This window comes from Ailuropoda melanoleuca, chromosome 6, assembly GCF_002007445.2.
Source record: "Ailuropoda melanoleuca isolate Jingjing chromosome 6, ASM200744v2, whole genome shotgun sequence".
NCBI lineage: Eukaryota > Metazoa > Chordata > Mammalia > Carnivora > Ursidae > Ailuropoda > Ailuropoda melanoleuca.
Window position 1 is genome coordinate 87141431 of NC_048223.1, and position 20497 is coordinate 87161927.

At 52.9% G+C, this 20497-nt stretch overlaps 1 protein-coding gene across 1 annotated transcript in view; it reads right to left on the reverse strand.

Annotated features, from left to right (window-relative positions):
- Positions 1-20497, reverse strand: part of GRID1 (glutamate ionotropic receptor delta type subunit 1) — a 731471-nt gene that overhangs the window by 489990 nt on the left and 220984 nt on the right. The window contains exon 4 of the mRNA XM_019795472.2: positions 7126-7331. Within this exon, the coding sequence (XP_019651031.1) occupies positions 7126-7331 (206 nt within the window). The remainder of the gene's footprint in view (positions 1-7125; positions 7332-20497) is intronic.

The window sequence follows — 20497 nt, forward strand, 5'->3', positions numbered from 1 at the left end:
AATCAAACATTAAATTCTTTCAAAACACTGGCTTACTCAGGTGTTCCTACTGGGCCAGAGCATCAAGAATGTGTTCGGTATGCCCACTGGGCAATGCAGCTTCTAGAAAATGTTTGCACATGTGCGGCAGAGGTCAGAGCTCCTGGGATTCCACCCTTCACCCACCTGTGTGCCAACCATCATCCACAGGCTCTGAAAAGGCGATTCACAAAGATGAGCATGTCCCAGCTCCTGCCCTCACACGTACAAAGAGTCACCAAACAAGTGGTGGGTACTGCGCAGGCCCTGGGACAACAGGGGCGATGGAGGTGTGCTCCGAATGTGGCAGGTCCCACAGGGAGGGAACCCACGAAGACCTCCCCAGCATGCACAGGGATTTGCAAGGATTGAGGGACAGAAAAGGAAAGGGATAGTGGCCACGTAGAGTCTCTGTTCCCTTCCCCATCTCAGCCAGGCCCCAAGCCTTGAGCATCCCTGAGCTCCAAACCTACCAGAACAAACCCAACACAATATCTCTTCCTCATGAGCTCACTTTTAAGAATTTCTGAGGGGAAAACATGAATTTCTCAGACCCACAACACTTTTGCTGAAGTACTAAGGCTTTAAAATCTGTAAACAGTGGGATATAATTAAATGCAAATGCAGGGCCACATTTAAAAATTAATCTTCTATAATTAATTAGTAATTTAAAATATTCTGGTAAATGATACTTAAATGGCACAGAATTATCCTAGCTCGGAGTGATAAAGTCGCCTGCTGAAGATTTACCATGTTAGAGTAAGAAATATTTGCATATATCATGTGGGACACCAGAACACTGAGATTAGTTAATTTTCCTTTGCTATAAATGTATTTAAAAAAGCACAGTCTTTAGGGGTGCCTGGGTGGCTCAGTTGTTAAGCGTCTGCCTTCAGCCCAGGGCATGATCCCAGGGTCCTGAGATCGAGCCCTACATCGGGCTCCTTGTTCTGCTGGGAAAATTGCTTCTTCCTCTCCCACTCCCCCTGCCTGGGTTCCCTCTCTCACTGGATGGCTGTCTCTCTGTCAAATAAATAAATAAAAATCTTTAAAAAAAATTAAAGCACAGTCTTTATATTCAAATTGTGGGAGCAAACTCACTCACTGCAATAAACTCTGAGAAGCAATTGATTCGAAGCCAGGCACTAACCCAAGTTGTGCTTCTAGTAAGGATTAAACTGGCCTCCAGCCACACTCCTTGCCTGGGAAGCCAGTCTGGGCAGGGGTGAGGAGGGATATCAGGAGTGGCCCTTTCTACCTCTGTTCCTTTTATTCACCTGTTCCTGGCAATCTGGGTGAAAGGTGACCCCCCCATTCCCAGAGTAATGGGGAGCTGTCCTACCCATAGGCTGTTCCCCTCACTGTGTTTTCTCCCAACCCTCTTGCCACAATAAGAGATGACTGATATCTGTCTCACTGCAAAGGTAACTGCTACCTGCTGCAACCATCTCTTGGTAACTGCCATGTCTTTCCCAACATTGCGATGCCTTCCCCAGCCTGCTCTGATACCAGCAATGCCTTTATCCTGGTGTTGTGTGTGTGTGTGCACGTGTGCACGCATATTTATGTGTAGGTCTGCCCAGGGTGGCGGGAGGGGAGCGGTTGTCCCTGTTAGACTGTGCTCATCAGAGGGTCTGCTTGTACCAGCTGTGTGGCTGGTTAGCGGTATCACTGTATCAGCCTGTGTCTGTGTGCATGTGTGTCTGTGTGTATGTACGTGCATGTGTGTCCAGTCTCCCACACTGGCCTGCACCTCTGTTTATCGTCTATCCTCTCCCAAGACACTTGCCTCTCTACACACTGCTCTCCCCTACCTTGTGCCAAAGCTAGGCCTGGGAATGTCCCAACCACAGGAGCAGCCGCTCCTGTTTGCTGGCCCACCCAGGCCAAAGGCAGGGTTCTTAAGCAAACTTTAGCCTTCCCAAAAGCAGAAGTTTTAAGACCAAGGCCCTTGCTGACAGGCTGACCAAGAACTTGAAGACAACCTAAAAGGCAATCAAGGCACACACACAAGAAAACCTAGCTTCAAGCTCTTTCTATTGGAGGGGAGAAATACAAAATCTCCATGCCTTTATTCCCTCAGCAGCCACTGTGGACCAGCCTTGTGCTGCTCCTGGAAGATACAAAGGTGGACGCCACCCAGTCCCTGTTCATGAGGGGCTCACTTTCTTGCGGGACAGACAGGTTGCCCAATATCTACAGGTGCACTAGACAGTGCTTAGTCTTCAGCGCCCTAGCAGGCTGCTCTGCCTGCCCCATGAACCATGAGCAAGGAGTGGCAACTCTTCTCCATAAAGCACATAAATGTTTCAAATAGTTCAAGTTTTCTACTCTTTCCAGCAAAACAAAAAGAGAGGGAAAGGAGAGGAAGAAACAAAGAGGATACAAAAAGGAAAGAGAAAAGCCTAAGTCCAACTAGAGACAGGGGCACAGAAATGACAAGTGAGAGTCCTAGGGCACCCCCCACCTGATGCCCAGAGGAGGCCTCAGTGGATGAAAGACCCGGGGTGTACCCGCTCAGCCAGCCACTGGGAATGCCCAGCAGGACTGTGGTCATGGTGTGTGGCCACAATATTCTACATCACGTCAGGTCTCCAGAAGGAGACACCACCTCTATGTCCCCAACCAGTACTTGATATAGTTCCTGGTCTGTAGTAGGCACCCAATCTGTACTAAACGGATGGGTGTTTAGGTGGGTGGGTGGATGGATAGATGGATGGAAGGAGAGATCGATGGATGGATGCATGGATGAACAGAAGGACACATGGACGGATAATGGACTGATGGATGGAATCCCCTCCAGGAAGATGAGGTGAAGCCCAGGGCCAAAACTGAGTGTGCACCAGAGGTCTTTCCATCAAATCTGGCCTGAAGAAGAAAGAACAGGAAGACATACATAACCTTCTCGACACTGGGGCCATGGTTACGGAGAGCACTGTAAGCTCTTAGCTTCAAAGACCCCAAAGGGGGCCCGAAGAACAAACTGGTCCTGAAGTTCAGACTCTCCATCCTGGATTAGGGACCCTTCCTGCTGATACCCCAGCCTCCGCCCCAGCCACTCCCCAGCCGGAACATCCACAACAGTCCCTGCATACACTGGGGCTCTCCAGACCCCATCCCTCAGCCCCCACCTTGGCCACAGGGTTAATGAGGGTTCATTCCTGTAGATCCAGCCACAGTGTCACCCATTCCAGGAAGCATCCCTGACCTTCTGGCCACCCCCATCTCTCCCTGGCCAAAGGACATTGCTCCATCCTTGGTGCTCTCACAGAACCTGGTCCACAACTCTGATCTGACAGGCAAAGGGGTCTGTTTACACCTCCATCCTCCCCATCAAGCTGGGAGCCCCATGTGAGTAGGGGCAATAGCCTCAGTGTCCAGCACGGAACTTGGCACAGCACTCGGGCTCCTTAAATACTAGCGAAATGAAAGAAGGATTCTATGAGCAGAAGGGAGAAGGCTCCAACAACCCCAGAGAGGATTCCCAAGCAAAGCCTCTGCCCTCGGCCCCTCTCAGGACTCCCATGACCCTGGAGTGAGGAGAGCACACCCCCATCCCCACCTCCCCTGCCCGGTGATTCAGGATGCCAGGCTACATGAGGAGAGCATCAGAGTGGGTATCACTGACCACTGAAGCCCCACTTAAGCAGTCAATGGTCTAGAGACAAACCAAGGTCTAGCTGAGGATAGAATGTGTTCAACTCACTTCCCAGTTGGGGTGATTAAAAAGTGCCACCTACCCCTACTCAGAGCTCCACTGCCAAGCCCAGAGCAGAATAGGCCCTGATGGAGAAAGGGTTCTCTATGGTCTGTGCCCTCCACAGTGCCCAAGGCCACCCCACACTGGGCTTCAGGTCCAAGATCAGCATGCTGCCACCCCGAGCCCAGTCTCCCCAAGAGGAGCCTTTTAAAGATAAGGCACTGATGGGGTGGTTGTTTAGACTACAATGAAAAGATCTCAGAGCAGGGAATGTGGATTCGAGACTGAGCAGTGAAAAGTGAGGGGATCTTGAGGGGGCCTATTATCTTGAGCCCACGCCACCCTCCCACCCAGTGCCTCAGCCTGCTTGCACCCCCGTCACCCACCCACTACCAAGGCCAGACTCCCCAAACCTCCAGCCCCCAACCAGGATGGCCCCTGGTAAAGAGGGATCACAGGGAGGCTGGTGGTGCACGGGCCCGTAGGCTGAACCCCCGCAGTGAAAGCGTGCATCCTGGACACTGGACAGAGAAGCACTCCCTGCATAGCATGGGGACAGCCTGGCGCTTCCCAGGCAGCCAAGCCTGTGTCAACCAGAATTTGTCACTAACGATAGTGAAAGCGCCAGCCTTCCCAACAGATTCACATGTGGCAACATGTAGAAGATTCGAGCAGCACTGTCTCCCTCCCTCCTCCCATCAGCCAGGCTTTCTGAGTGGGCAAGGGAGCAGTTATAGTCCGGGGAGCAGCGTACCGCACCCCCACTGCAGCTCATACGCGCCAGTCCTGATTGGGTACAAAAGCCACCTGTCATCAATAGCACTGGGGCTCTGAGGCCATTTACTGGCCCATAACAGTGTTCTGGGTTTCATAAAATTCAGGACATGTCCTGGCAGTGGATCAGCCTCGTGAACACCCTCTGTCCTTGTCATAACAAAGGAGAGGTTGGGTCAGTCTGCTGGAAAAGCCCAAGCAGAGCCTCCGGGCAGTGAATGAAGGTTTTGTGCTGGGATGGCATGCCCAGGTCTCTCCCAGGGGACCTCTGGAGCTAGCCAGCCTTCCAGGTCTCACTCCCCGCCAGAGTCCAGAAATACCTCCCATGCTGTGTTTAGTACATGCACCAAAATTCTTTGAGCGTAAGCGCCCTGAAAACCTCTGCCAGACCTTGGACAGAAGCAGGTGAGCCACGTCCCCCCGCGTGAAGGCGGCACACCACATCTACCCACCACCATCATCACAGCAACATGGCAGCCCGGGCTCTGGAGCGCAAGTCCGCATCTGGACTTGACTCCTGCTCAGTCCCCCTGGTGGCTACTTGTGGGACCTGAAGCAACCATGAGCTTTGTCGACTTCAGTTGCCTCATGTGCGAAGTGTGAGCATTCGGGAAAGCACACAAAAGGCCAGGACCACGGTGGGTACCCAGGACATGAAGCTCCCTCCCCACCTCCAGCACCTGGAACATGAAATCAAAAACCAAGACTCTGACCAGCTCAAGATGAAGGCACGAGGCCCAAGTGCCTCCCCCACAGTCTCTGGCCAACCCTCCCAGGGGCTTGTCACTCTTGCCCAACACTAAGAGTAGCCACTCCTGGAGCATCTCCAACTCTGCAGCACCCAGCAAAGCCAAGACTTCGCAAATGCAGGCAGGGGGATCAAGAAGGCACCAGGCCAAAGCCAAGCCAAGTATTTCCAACGCTGCAGGAGTTTGCATAATTAACCACTTGGAAATAGTATCTTTAGGCCAGTCTTGTTTACATGTTAAATCCTTGCAGGGCCTAGAAACAGAGCATGGGCTGAATTCATCTAGAAGGGAAACAATGAATATGTAAATGAAAGAGAACGGATGTTTTCCCGACAAGCTATGTACCACACGCTTTCCTGTGGCTCTTGTCTCCTTCATCCCTACTTTACAGATGAAGAAGCCGAGGTCACGCAGGTGAGGGCAAGGCAGCCAAGTTCACAGCAACAGTTAAGTGGAGGAGCCGGGACTTGACCCCAAATCTGGTGAACTCCAAAACCAACATCTTTCCACTCCCAAGCTTCACGGCAGGGCAGTGGCAAGGCAGAAAGGAAGCAAGGACAGGAGGGAAGGGATTGGCGAGAATAGAGATGGAGAAGGCCGGCAACAGATGAGCAGACAGCATCACCGGAGCCGGCCCCGGCCAGGGGACTTAAGCAAGGAGAACAGCCTTCCTATGAGCAGACACTGGCACATACGCTGCTGGGAACATTCTGAGAAAGCCTGGACACATTAGTGCGGCTAATCCTAGGTTGCCCATTACTGGCCTGAATCACTTCCTACAGGGAAACATGTTCCAGAGAAAATGCCGAGTGCCGACAGGACACTACAGCCTGGCTGACCACAGCGTGATCTGGGGCCTGATTAGACAAGGGCGGCAGGGCTGCCAGCCAATTGCACCAAATTAAGCGTTCCGAATTTTAAGTTCTCCAGCAGTGGGCTTCGTGCTGGTTCCTGATGCATAAGGTAGCATTTCGAGTAATAATTAATTAGAGGGGAAAGTGGAATAAGCAACCAAAATACATCAAATGGAATTAGTGTAATTCTGCCTTTCTCTTCATTTTCCTTTCAATCAGAGAAAGCCAAGTAGGTGACTGGGGTTGAGAGGAAATCGCAGACAGCATTTGGCCACCCTGTGACCCCTTCGGGCCACCCTTGCCCCCAGGCACACCATGCCCCCAGCACGTTCCCCCGCCCCCCACAAAAACCCACCTAGGCCAGAGAGAGACCCGCCAACTCCAGCTCATCGCCTTTCTGCCATCAGACCACCAGGGCTGACACCATCAGCCAGCTCAGAGCATATTTCTAGTTGTTTATTCTCAAGTTACTAAATTCGTTGTTAAACTGGTGGGCCCTGTCATCATTGGAAGGCCCTAACCCCTAATAAAGGCATTTAAAAAAAAAAAATCACTGGATACCTCAGGTACCAGAAACATCAGCCCGTGCACCAAGTATCATTTGGCCATATCCAACTGACACTTCCTCCAGGTCCTCGCAGATAGCAAAGGCAGAGCGGCCCACCTCTGCAGAAAGCGGGAAATGTATTTTATCCCTAGAGGCTTACACCTGCCAGCAAAGAGGGCAAAATTAAAACAATGATAGAAACAAATAACAGCCTGAGTTTTGCCTCCAAAATCTCTGGCAGTCACTTGTAAATAGGCTTCCTGCCACCTGCCCCCAGCCCCTCACTGCCTAGGTAGGCCTTGGGTTACCTGTTAGGGACAGTCAGGAGCCAAGCTGTGCTCGGGATCTAACCCTGGCCTGTGCCATAGACCCAGCACCTAGGAGTCCCCACATCCGTTTTGGCCAGGCATGAGTGGACTGCACCTGTGGTCCACCGTGGCACCCTGGGCAGAGGCTCCTGTGGCCCCAGGCCCCACCACCTACCTCGTTGATGAAGGAGTGGGCTCCCTGTGGGCTGAGCAGAAGGATGGCGCGGCGTAGCGTGTCTCGGTAGCGGTTCAGCTCCTCCGTCTTCATGGTGGTGAAGAGGCTGGTGAATACGTGGCTAATGTTCTTGTCCACCTTTTGTAAAGAGACATCAAGGCCCAGCCGAGAGGCCTGATCCAGAAAGCTTTGCAGCCCACGGATATCTGAGCAGTGGAGAAGGAGGAGGAAAGGAGCATCTTTAAGCAGGAAGGATTCAACCCCAACGCTCCCCACCAGATACAGGCCACTGCCATAAGCCAGGGCTCACGTCTGCCTCGGTGACCACTGAACAGAGGTTGGAAAACATTGACACATCTATTTGGTCCCAGCGTCCAGCCCCAGGGTAAGTGTCTCCCACCACGAGGAGTATGTCCTGCCATCCAACCCGTCCTGTGGCCAGAAAGTCCTTTGTGATGACCTTCTTTTCTCTCCCCATTCCCTCCACCCAATGGGAGTGAAAGTTCAGGCAGTCCTGTACTTGAGGCTATGTGTGGTGATGGGCCCTGGCTCTGGTCCCCAGCTCCCTGCACCTTCCTCTGTGCTCACGGCTCAGACTCCTTGACCCAAGGCAGGTGAGCTAAGGCCAATGCCTTCTCTGACCGAAGTGGGCCCAACCTTGGGCCAGCTCCAATCCCGTGACGGAACATTCCGCCCTCACACCCCAGCCCTGAGGCTTGGGACCCTGTCCTGCTCCAGGTGCCTGATTTCCCTGGATGGAACTCCTATTCCACTCTCTTTCCAGTGCGGGTGACTGCCCAAATCCGACCTGCACTTCATATCCTGACGGGTTCAGGGGCGAGCAGATGGTCCAAGATGGTCCACTGAGCACCATCCCTGGACTCTGGAGGAGCACCTGGGAGAGAGGCCTGTTCTTTCCTCTGTGGTGGCCAAGAGGTCAGGATACAAGGCCAGGGCAAGAAGGGAGCAGGGGGAGCTGGAACAAATTACTGGGGAATGAGCATTCAGGAGGAGCTTGGGCCCCACCACGTATGAATGCAAACCCACTCTCGTGAGCATCTGATTTTTTTTTTTTTAAAACTAGGGCCCAAACTTCTCTCAGCCCTGCGTGAGCCATCTGTCTTCTCCAAAGGGAGACCTCCCCAAGACTGGAGCCAACTCAGAGGCAAGCAGGTATGAAAGTGACACCTGATCCCAATGACGTCAATGAAGCCTTTGTACATCTGTGAATCTGGCTTCTCCTGGATTTTTCTATGAGCCAAAGAATACCCTTTCCTGCCTGAGCCCACTTGAGCTGGATTCTGTCACTTGCAGCCCAAAGTCTCAACCCAGAAGCCACGTTTCAGAGTCTGGGATGTTTCCTTTATCTGGCCCATACGCGTGGTCCACTCCCAAAGGCAAGCCCACACCCGAGCAGCCCGCTCTCCAGGACACTCTGGGCCTGCCCATGTCACACAAGCTGCTCTCTCCCAGAGCCTGAGATGCCCATGGGCCCCCACAGGCACGCCCTGGCCCATCCAGTCCCCCAAAATCAAATTTACAGTAAACAGTATGAATTCAACCAGACTGCTTTTCCCAACCCATTCCCCACCCAGATTTTCACTTCATGCCTGTTCCACAAACTTCCTGAGCGAGCCAGGCACTGTGCAAACTGCTGCAGTCAACCCTGGGTTGCCCATCTCACCAGGATGACAAGCTCAGCAGTAAGTCTAGTCCCCGCTAATAGCAAGAGAGGTCACGGAAAACAAACACAGTGCCAGGGAGGAGACCAGAGTGCACGGCAGCACTGGGGTGCTGGGGGAAAACGTGTAGGGGAGCCCTATTTCCCACCAGGGGAGAAGTCATGGAATAGGCTCTGAGCACTAGCTGTGGACTTAGAATGTAGGATAGTTCCTTAAACACTTGGGCAAATCTTCCAGCCACTTTGTGCCTCAGTTTGCTCATCTGTAAACTGGGGATAAAGCTTTCCATGCCCAGTGTGGAGCCCGATGCAGGGCTCGATCTCACAACCCTGAAGTCATGACCTCAGCTGAAACCAAGAGTCGGATGCTCAACTGATTGAGGCACCCAGCTGCCCCTGTGTGAGGCTACTTTTAAGACAGAAGCCCTGTGCTTTCACTGAAGTTGTCACAATGCATATGAGATATAGGTGTCTGATAAGCTCACTCTGTCAGTTATTGCTGAGAAACAAGCCGACCCCAAACTTAATGACCTAAAACAATGGTCATTTATTGCTTGTTGTGAGTCTGTGGATCAAGTGGGCAGTTCTGCTCTAGGCTCACTCGTGCCACTGGCCGTGGCTGACGTATGGCTGGGGTCCTGCCTGATGCTCTACATGCGTCCACGTCCCTTTGGCAGGCCATCCCACAGATGTCCTCATGGTGGTGGCAGAATGCACACGTATTCACACCTCTGCTTACACCAAGTCACAACTGTCTCATAGGTCAAAGGAGGTCACGTGTCCCAGAGTAGGAGCTCGGAGGGTGTTCAAAGTGGCAGGGCAAGAGGCATGGGAGTAGGGAGGCTGTTCCCAGGGGCCTCAATGCAGCTAAACGCCTGTATGTGGGAACATCATTTACACCACACTGGTTGATAGACAGTTTCTCAGGCAATCTCATGCAATCGAACTTTCCGCCATGATCCATCATATGTACAATTGTACTGTCCAGTATGATAGCCGCTAGCCAGATGTGGTGGTTGGGCACCTAAAATGTGGCTAGTGTGAGTGAGGAATGGAGGTGTGATTTCATTTTATTTTCATGAATTTAAGTTTAAATTTAAATAGCCACCTGTGGCGAGTGTCTGCTGCATTAGGCAGCCCAGATCGAGGGGGAGGCCATCCTGGGCACAGATGGAAAGCTGTCACGTGCCCAGCAGAGGAGTGGCTGCTGGGCACGGGTGTTTGCTTGGTGCGGAGACGTTCAAGTGTATTATTGGCAGGTGTGAGCTATGCTGTGATCGGGAGAGGGAGTGGCAGGGGTGGACACCAGCTCTGAGTGGTTTTATCTGATGGTCTCCTCCCCCTGTTACACTTCTGTCCCCGAGCCATCTGTGAACTTCTGCCCTGCTGTTCCCTGTTCTGCTAGGAAGCTCTGAACAGCCTCTTGAATCTTTCAAGAGGCTTTGGGGTAACAGGTCTCTAGGGGCCCAAGCTGACTCTGGGGACTGCATAGACTACCTGGGAATCCCAGGGGTGTTGACAACCAGGGGCCTGGGTGTCGGGAGCCCCTGGTGCTATGATGGGACCTACTTTGCAGCTTTGGGAGAGGGTAGCGAGGTGTTTGGTGAAGAAAGCCTGTCCTGCTCTCCTGTATCTGGTACCTTCTTCCTGTCTGACTCAGTGGCCAGAGCAACGGAGACGCTTGTGCATTGCCAGGCAAGCAGCTCTGGTAAACGTCTGTGCTCCAGGGGCCAGGCCACCGATGGGCGAAGCTGGCCGAGGTCATGGCTGCACTTGAATACAGGTGCCACGGGACTGAATCTTAGTCATGCATTTGCCATCCCTAGAAAGGTGCTCAGGGCTCTCTCTGGGGCACAGCTGTGCCCTCCCCGTGAATCATGAGGACGCTGGCTCTCTGTGCCTCCCACACAAGTAGCCCCACACACAGCTTTCCCATGGCGTTGCCCACATGGGGCTGAGTGGGAGCCAGTCTGGGCAAGGTCACCAGTGGCCTCTGCGGCCCTATCCCTTCCCCTGGACACCAACAGTCCTCACTGCCCCACGGCCTTGATCTGAACCAGATCTGAGCACAGCTGACAGGACCGTGAGAGCTGACCAGGACAGGCACAAAGGGGCCACCCTGAGACCCACATCTACTAGCTCCCACTCCTCTTTGGGCACCTCGCAAGGCCATCAAGAGTCTGTAAAGTGGCTGAGATGAGCCACGTCTGCAGAGGCATGCTTGCTGTGCCCTCCCAGGAGCATGCGCACACCGAGGACTCCAGTGTGGCTCTGTGCGCATGCCCTTGGCTCCAGGAGTCTGCTAGGGCTCTAAGGACCTCACACACCGTGCCAGCATGGCCAGTCCTCCCAAAGTGGGGAGGATGTCCCCTGAGATCCCTTCCCTGAGGTCCCCTGCCTAAAAACCATCTGAACTTTCTTAGAGAATAGGAGGCACTATTGAATGCAGGCCACTGCCTTGGGACCCACAATACACATAAGGACAGGTACACATGGAGAGCACAAGCCCTCAGAGCTCCCGCACACCTTGAGCTGCTCTGTTTCTGCCTTCTGTTCTGGGAAGCCCCTGATGGCACTGAGCCATCAGAGAGAGTTTAAGCTCCGTGTCAGCAGCTGGCTCCCCACACCTGGAGCGAGCAATGCGGGCTAAAGGCAGCGCTCCCAAGGGACCACACCCCTTGGCTACAATCGCCAGCTCCCACTGGGCTGAAAAGGTCAGCTCTCAGTCTCTGAAGCTCTTATTCAGCTGCACACAGGGAGGGCTGGGGGCAGAGTAACAGTTGAGAGCTCGAGCTAACTTTGCAGCCCTCCTGGCACTCCCCAGGAATGGGGCCAAGGAAGCCCAATTCTCCAACAAAAGTCCCTTCTTCCCTATAAGAGAATGGGTTTGCAATTCCCTGCAATCCCCTCTACCCCCATCTCCCCCCCCAAGAAATCCAGCTGTCCACTGCTGCTCCCCAGAAAAGGAGATTTCTCCAGAAGGCAGACTAGGGACAGAGCTGAGGCTACTCCCATGGGCAGCAGAGTGGGCACCCAGGAGCCCCCTGGCCCCCATGGAGTTCTGGGCCTTGGCCCAAGCCCTCCCCTGCAAGCATCCTGTGCATACTGGCCAGCCCAGGCACCATTGCTGGTGCAGCTCCCCCAACCAGACCCAGCCCCACTGGGCAAGGAGCTGATGGAATCACATGCCCAGCCCCATCCCAGAACGGGCAGGAGGAGGCAAATGGCCCCCAGCTCTCCAAGGCTGCAAGGGGAGGCGTGAACCACAGAAAAGGGCAGCAGTCACACATGGGGACAGGGAGAGCCTCCCAGCAGAGGCATCCTGCTCCCCAGAGAAAAGAAGCAGTTCAGGGAACATGGGCAAGTGCATTCCTATGAGGAATTTAATATGATGGTACCCAGCACAGGCCTCAGCATCCTTGGCCCACCCTCTGGGCTCTCAAGGGACCTGGTTTCCAGAAGTCTTTCTAATGCCCGAACCTGACCAAGCCATCCAGTGGACACTTAGTCCTCCCTTCTTCTCTCTTATATTCACTGAGAGATTTCTCTGTGTTGGCCCCTCTTCTAGGTGCTGGGAACCAAGAATGAATGAGCCCACGGTGTTCCTGCTGTCACAGAACTTGCATTTCAGGGGTTGAAGAACAGACCAGAACGAATAAACACCATGCTAAATAGATCATTTCCAACAGTGGTAAGAGCTCTGAAGAAATAGATGTTGGGCTGTAGGAATCTGCAGGAGGTGCAGGTGGGAAAAACCTCTGTGAGGAGCGTCCGTGAGGAGCCAGCTCTGGAAACCTCTCATAGAAGAACACTACAGACAGAAGAAATGGCACATGGAAAGTTCCAGAATGAGGCATCTTTGACACCAAAGGAAAAAGGCCTTGCTCACCCCCATGACTGGAGCCAGGAATAGGAAAGAGCAGCCTGAACTGTGGAGCTATGAGGGAAGGAAGCCGGGACCCATGGGCACCGGAGCACCTACCACAAGTGGACGACGGAAGGACACAGGTCCCAAGCGCCCAAGCCCTGGACCTCCTCCCCATAACAGACCAGCTTCCTAACTCAAGGGCCATGCACCCTCTGGCACTTCCTCACCACTCACCTCTCTGCCCACTGCCACCCACACCATGCTGCTCTAAAGCTCATGCCAAAGTTGTCAACAAACAGGGTCCTCCTCTTTCTTCATTATTCACGCGTTCTCCAGAGTACCCAGGCCAGGACCACCAGTCCTCCAAGGTCTCTCCTTCCCGAGCCTCCAGACACTATGTGCTCCTTCTGCTCCCGTTTCCCAGTCCCTCCCCCTCTCCCCCACAAACACACACCCCTGCTTCTGTTCCCAGCTACTCCTGGGCTTCCCTCTGGCTTGGCCCACCGGTCAGTCAGGCTGGGAGAACATCAACACCAGAACCTAGCTCATCTCCACGCCCCCTTCCCAGGTTCAGGCACCATCGGTGCCTCCCTGGGACTTCTGTCACAGCTTCCTATGAGGTCCCCCGACCCTGGGTCCTCCCCTCCAATGCTTTCTGCCGGGATGGCTTCTAAGTTCATACCTGCTCACAACAGAGCCCTCCTCTCAAACTTCCACAACTAATACAAGTTTATTTTAAAGTTGCCAAGACATGAACATCGTCAAGAGCATCAATCAATCACAAACAAACCAAATACCTTCTAGAGATTTATTATCATACAAAAATAAACTCCATACATCTTAGCCTGTGCATAAGGGACTGTCTGGTCCTAACGGCTTTGTCTATTTCGCTTTTGTATCGCCATCACCACCACCAGAAACCATGCACCTAAACTCCAGAAGGAGAAGAAGCTCTTTCACCTTCCCTGGACATCCCACATACACGCGAGCGCGCACACACACACACACGCATGCACACCCACGCGTACCACGTACACACATATGCACACACACTACGCCACACACACTCATACCACACACACACACCCACAAGTGCATACTCTCTGCCTGGATGCTCCCAATTTGAAATTTACACGGCCCCACCCCTGCAAAAAGACCCAGCTGATGTCATACATCCCGTCAAGCCATCTCAGGGTTTCAAAACTCACGGACATGGGAAGCAGGAACTAGGTCTTTTCTCATTTCTCTCTCCAATTCCCAGGCTCAGTGCCTAGCACAGGGTCAGGGATGGCCACAGTTTGTGGAATCGAACTGAACCACAGTAAGAGCCAGCCTGAAGCCCAGAAGGACTTCAACAACCATGCAATGTCACGCATTTGATGGAAGCAAAGCCATTCTAGCAAGGACTTGAAATTGGGTAAAAGTTTTTTTCCAAATCTAAGGTTGTAGTTGTGACTATCCCGCCACTCCTGAAAAAAAATCAGATAGTCATGGGTATTCTAAATACTTTCTTTCTGAAAAGTAATTGAAATGAAAGAACACATTTCAAATTGCTTCCCCTACTATTTTCAATTTCCAAGAAAGGTCCAAGCACTGAGAGTACTTATGAAGAATATCTTACCATCTGTAATATACATATATATATATGGCTGCCACCTCACACCCAGAAGAAGTTCACAGTTAGAAGTGTTTAGGGATTATTAGCAAATTTTCCATAAGCTGAGACACAACTTTGATTCCAGGAACTTTTTTAAAAACTTCTTTCTTATCTGGCCCCCAAATATATGTTTCAAATTTCTTTCAAGATACAGTTTATCCTAATTCAAGTTCACTCCCAAGACTCCTGCCCAGGCCCCTCTCCTCCTTCATTGCCCATTCCTCTCCCTACCACCAACACAAAATGCCACTGTCAGGGGCACAAAAGAGCTACAGAAATGGGTGATGGAGATTGGGTCTTAGGGTGAGGAAGCATCCACCATTTCCAAAAGAAAAGATCACAAAGACCTACCTGCTGTGGTTCCAGTCCCTCCCTCCCCCCCTCCCTCCCTCCCTTCTCCTCCCTCCTCCCTCTCTGCCTCCATCCCTCCTCCCTCCCCCCTCCTTTCCTTCCCTCCCTTCTCCCTCCCTCTCTGCCTCCATCCCTCCTCCCTCCCCCCTCCTTTCCTTCCCTCCCTTCTCCCTCCCTCTCTGCCTCCATCCCTCCTCCTTCCCCCTTCCTTTCCTTCCCTCCCTTCTCCCTCCCTCCCTCCCTCCCTGCATCTTCCCTTTTCATCCTGTCTTTCTTCCATCCTCATGTATTTCCTGAGCACTGTTGCAGGCCAGGCCAGAGGCTGGGCACGGGAGCAGCCGCAATTTGAGACTTCACTACCCCATCCTCAAGGAGCACTCAGTCCTGCAGCTAAGACTGAGCCCGAAGCAGGCTCCCCTCCTTCATTTACTGAGCATCTCCGACGTGCCAGAATGTGTTCCCTTTGCAGACTGCATTTCATGGATGAATTAATTCGTTGAAGTCAATCTATGTAGGTGTGATTAAAAAAGAAAAAATCTCTATGGGAGTCAGGCGGGCACAAAGCAGGCCCTCAAGAGTCCAGCAAAGGGAGGAGCAGAGTTGGCACATCCAGCCAGCTCTCTGTAAAACAGGAAGCATCAGGTCCCTCCCCACCATGGGGTGACAATGTCCCAGAAAGCAGACACCCCCAGGGCCCAAGCAGGGGCCGGCTTCAGGAGAGCAGGAAGACGGTCAGGTGGTGTCCCACAGTCCTCAGTGGCACAATGCCACCGCTCCACGCCTTCTTGCTGAGGGTGTTATGTGGAGGCAGACCCCCCCACCCCCCACCTCCCCCTATCCCTGTCCTGGTCACAGTCTCAGCCGCCCAGACAACAGTCATAGCCAACCTGGCCCTGAGAGTCCTCCAGAGTGACCGCTCATCCCCAAGCCCCCAAGAAAGCACAGCTTTCTGTATTAAACATGACTTTTATTTTCTGTGTTCTGATACTGTGACATCCAGGGCCTTGCTGACCCCAGAGGGACCACCCTTTGCAGGAGGAGCTAATCCCTAGAGGTAGGAAACCACCCCTTTCATGTGCAAACCAGCCCCTCTACAGCCCACATCCACCCACCTCATTAATCAGGTTCTCATGCTTTGGGTGCTCTAGTCACCCCAGAACCAGGTACCAGAAGACCCAGGACAGCCCTGTGCCCAGGAGCCTGCTGAAATTATTCAAACGAGCTAATCCTAAATCTGTTTACTCCACCTCGCCCTTTCTTTCCTGCAGAAGTCACATGAAGGGCTCCTGCCCACAGCTCCCCTTCTCTCTCTGTCTCCTGAGCCCCCCAGGTGCTTCCCCTGGCGACCCCCATGGCTGGTATGCCGCCTCCTCCAGGGAACTGTAAGGAGCTAGCTTTTCCATAGCTGTCATGGCATTTGTTGGCACCATCATACCTGAATAATAATACAGCGTGGGGAGAGACCCAGAGAAGCAGCCCCATCGGCTACACTCCCCCAGGGTAACGCAAAATAAGCACAGGCCTGGGTTCAAATCTCACCACACACTAGCCAAGCAAGCTTGGGCAGCCACCTCCCTGAACCCATGTCTTCACCTGAGAAACAGAGCTAACCCCACCCACCTCAGAGGAGCCCCATGGTCCTTGGGTGAGGGGCGTGAATTACAGCTAGTACGTGAAAATAGATGTTCTGTGACTGTCGGCTGCCTTCCAACCTTCTCATCAGCCCCAGGAACACCCACAAAGGGTTCTCAAAAGAACAAATCATCTCTTTTGCCCTATAGGCTCATCAAGAAGGGAGGCACCATTCGGATGGCACAAAGGAGCCCTGGAAGGCTCGGCTCTCCCTTCTGCGATAATTCCAAAATTGTCAAGTGGCTGAAGGAAATGGCCTGTCATTGAACACTCTTTGAGAAAGAGATCAGATTTCTGCCCATAAGAGGGGCCCATCATATCCAAGAGCCTTCTGCTCAAACAGGTTTCAGAACCAGCTGGGAAGCCATACAAGACCAGACTGCAGAAAGGGGAATGGGCGTTCCGGATAAATCCTCGTGCGCACAGTCATGGGGTGCGCACACACACATGTGCCATTTCAGACTCAGGGGTCCACAAGTGAGCCCTACCCACACCTCCTGCCCCGGCCCCGGGCCCCGGCCACAGAGGGCACCACCTGATGAGAGTATGCTCATTTCTCACCAAGCTCTGTTCCTTTCCATTTGAAAAACAAATATAGGGGAAAAACATTTTAAATAATCAGGCTGGAAGATCGAGATTAAAAACAATTTAAAATAAACATCTACTCTGGCACTTTGGAAAAAACATACCACGCTGCATTAAGTGCTTTGAATTAAGTAAATTACACCAAGTAACTAATTTACATAATGATCAAAATTTGCATTTTACACATGTTATGATGAAAATGGGTTTATAAAATAATTCTTCACCAACTTCTGCTCCAAGTTAAGTTTCAGTATTTGGATAAAATTCCGTGGAGCTGATCTGCAACTGTCTTTCATGTTTCAAATCTCTGGGTCCTTCAGTATTTTTTGTGATCTGGCAGGTCCCTTATTCCCACTGTAATAAATAGGCCCTTTGATTTGCAATTCCCTTCCATCAACTGAGTGAGGTCATATTTTTAAAGAATCCGTAATAAGCTAATCATTCTTAGAATTTTCGCAAATAAAGTTTGATGTTCCTGTCACTTTTTACTTACAAGGTATTTGGTATTGATTTTAGCTGTTCTTCTCCAAGATTTGTAGGGCTGGTTTGCAAAGTCCTGTAGTTTTTCAGGGTAAGGAATCAGAATGGCATTTCTCAACGGGCTTCTTTCCTGGGCCAACAGGTGCGTCGGGAGAGAAACAAAACCCCACTGGATATGCCCACAGGAGGCTGAGCACAACGCCCGCAGGAGACTGGCCATCAACCCCAACAGGCCATTCCACATCTTCAGTCCTTAAGACCTGGAAGACAGGCCAGAGCTAGATCTCCCTCTCCCAGAGCTGCCGGACACTTCTTAGGAGCTTCGTGTCTTTTCTCCTCCACAGCCTATGAGGAAGGCGTAACCATCCCATTTCACAGATGAAAAAAAATGAAGCCAGGGAGGTTGGGTCCCTTCAGCAACACCACACGGCCCACAAGGGGAACAACCCACATTCATGCTTTGAGAAAGTTCTGGATTATTTTCCTGGACTTTTAATTTAAGTAGGATCCCGAAACAAATCTAGAAACGTACTTTCCAAATGTCTACCCAGAAGAGCCCCATCTGAATTCCTAAGGGGCCCCAAATCCAGAGACTTTGCTTTTTGTTAAGGTCACAGAGAAATGACCTCCCCCACGTCACAGCAGGATGGATGCTGCACAAAATATGGATGACAGAATGGCACGTGCTGATTAGGGTCTCACTTTGCACCAGGCAGGACACTGAATGTTTTGCATATATCGTCTCGTTTGATCTCCACGATGCTGTGATGTATGGCCCAAAGTCATCCAGTCAGTTAGGGGGAGGACCAGGGTTCAGATCCGGACCGCTCTCCCCACATTCACCAAGCAGTCAAAGACACCTGGAAAGGGATGAGACGGGGGCAGGTCAGTGCCCCTGGCTGTGTGCGGATGCTGAGCTGAGTGCCTGACACACCCTCCATCTGAGCCTGGAGCACCCCCAGGGAATCACCAGATTGTGCCCATCTCACAGATAAGTCCCAGGCTCGGAACAGAGCTGAGATTCAACTCCAGATTCATCTACTGTCAGAGGCTCTGTTCTCTGTGCCACACCAAGGCATGGGACCTACTGGTTGTGGCCAGAGCTTCCCCCGGACCCCAGCCCAGGCCTACGGAATAGCTACCCAAGGTGCGTAGAGTTCCAGAGAGACCACACAGCATGCTGGTCAAATGTCAGGGTCTAGCTTTTAATATGAGCAAAAATGTGATACATGCCATACTAGCTGTTAATTTGCAATCAGTATTAATAACCAATATTACACAGTGAAATGCAGCATCTTCATTAATTCCATAAATTATCACTCTGTGGAAAGGCCCACACTCCTGGAAACAGCAGCCTCAACCAGACTGACTTGGGAGCAACCCTGGGCTGGTTCCCCATGTACACACCTGCTCGGGGGATGCCCAGGGCCGCCGCCTGCTGACCCTACTCCTGGCTCACCCCAGGACAAGCAGCAACCTCCCACCTCCCCGTGACAGGGCTGTGGGGCTGGCCCCACATGCACCTCACTCACTCAGGGTTTCTCCAAGCTCGAGTCTGATGCCCACACCTTGCCATGCCCATTATGGAGGTCAGAGAGATGGAACAGACAAGGAGCTAATGGAGACAGACTAGCAATGCTCAAAGATGTGCTAAGACCCATGGGAAGTCCCTGGGAAGGAGCCTCTTTGTCCAGACAGTGTCTGGAGGTGCGTAAAGACCTCCAGGAAACCTTCAGAGAGCTCAACACAGAGGCCGGGCTGCAGGATGGAGTGGTCTTTTCTGTGTCAACGAGAGAGGGAAGAGTACTCCAGGCCAAGAGAACAACAGGTCAAAGGCCTCACAGAACCCAGCTGCCCACCTGAGGAGCCTGCTGCTGGCTGTGTGTGGCCATGACAGGCAAGTGGCCTGGTGTGTCCCCAAGGACGATGGCCATGGCGGCATTCTAGGGACTGGCCAGAAAGCTGCAGGACAGCAGGAAGAGCGGGGTGGCCTGCAGGTCAGCTGAGACCGGGGCCTCTGGCCCCAGCCACACCAACTCCACCCCTCCTGCCCACTCCACGCCAAGTCTCTGGGGCACAGGACAGACCAAGGGGGAACAAAGTCGGCCCTAGAGTCAGTCCGTAGCCCCACTATGCACCTGAGTGCCCTTCCTGGCCAGACACACAGCCGAGCAGCTGCTGTACCCCTTCTGGGGAGGCCTTTTCAAGGCAGGGCTGTGGCTCCCACACAGGAGAAGGAGCTGGGCTTTGGGGCCTGACACCAGGAGATGGACAATCCATGTTGCCACCCTGACCTGGGTATGTCTCCTCGGCTCTCTGAGCCTCGGGTCCCACCTCTGTCAAATGGGCAGGGTGACGCCTCTGATGTGGTCCCGTTGTGAGGAGCAAAGGAATGAGAAACACAAAGCACCTGGGACAAAGTCCAAGCCTGGGGAGGGCTGGGCATGATGAGCCCACCTCTCCGGTGACACCCCCATCTGCACTGCCACCCGGCCCCTCCTGCTCCCCACCGACCCCGGCGTACGAAGCCTCTGTCTCCATGGCTCTCCGTTGACCTTATGACAAATGTTCTTTTACTTATGTATTTAATTTACATAATTACTCTCTGATATTTACTCAGATTTAATTTGTTTCCTTTGGAACTCGCCTTTGAAGAAGCAGCGCCAACCAGAGCCGGGAGGGAAGGGCAGCCAGGGGCCCATGGATGCCGCCATCGCTCTCTGGGAGCCTCCAAATGCCACCCTGCAGAAGGGCCCGGCTCTGCCCAGGCGCTGGCAGCACGCACAGAGCCTCACACCTCCGAGGCCAAATGGGTGCCAGGGTGGGGTGGGCTTCTGCCCCCAAAGCCAGAGGGAGAGACGCGGTAACACCTGCGCAGAGGGAAGTGTGGGCGGGGCGAGGCAGGCGGGCAGGAGGCTCTGCTCAGGGAGTGCCGGAGTCAGGCAGCAGTGGGGGTACAGATGGCACCGCCAGCGCCCTCTTTGGTGCAGAGAGCGCGGTGTCGGGCAGATGAAGCTGGACTCCAAGGCAGGGCAGACCACAAAGGGTGGTGTGGACATGCCATGGGGTGGAAGAAAGGGTTTGATTCTGAAAAATTCATTTGGCAGTTCTGTAAGAG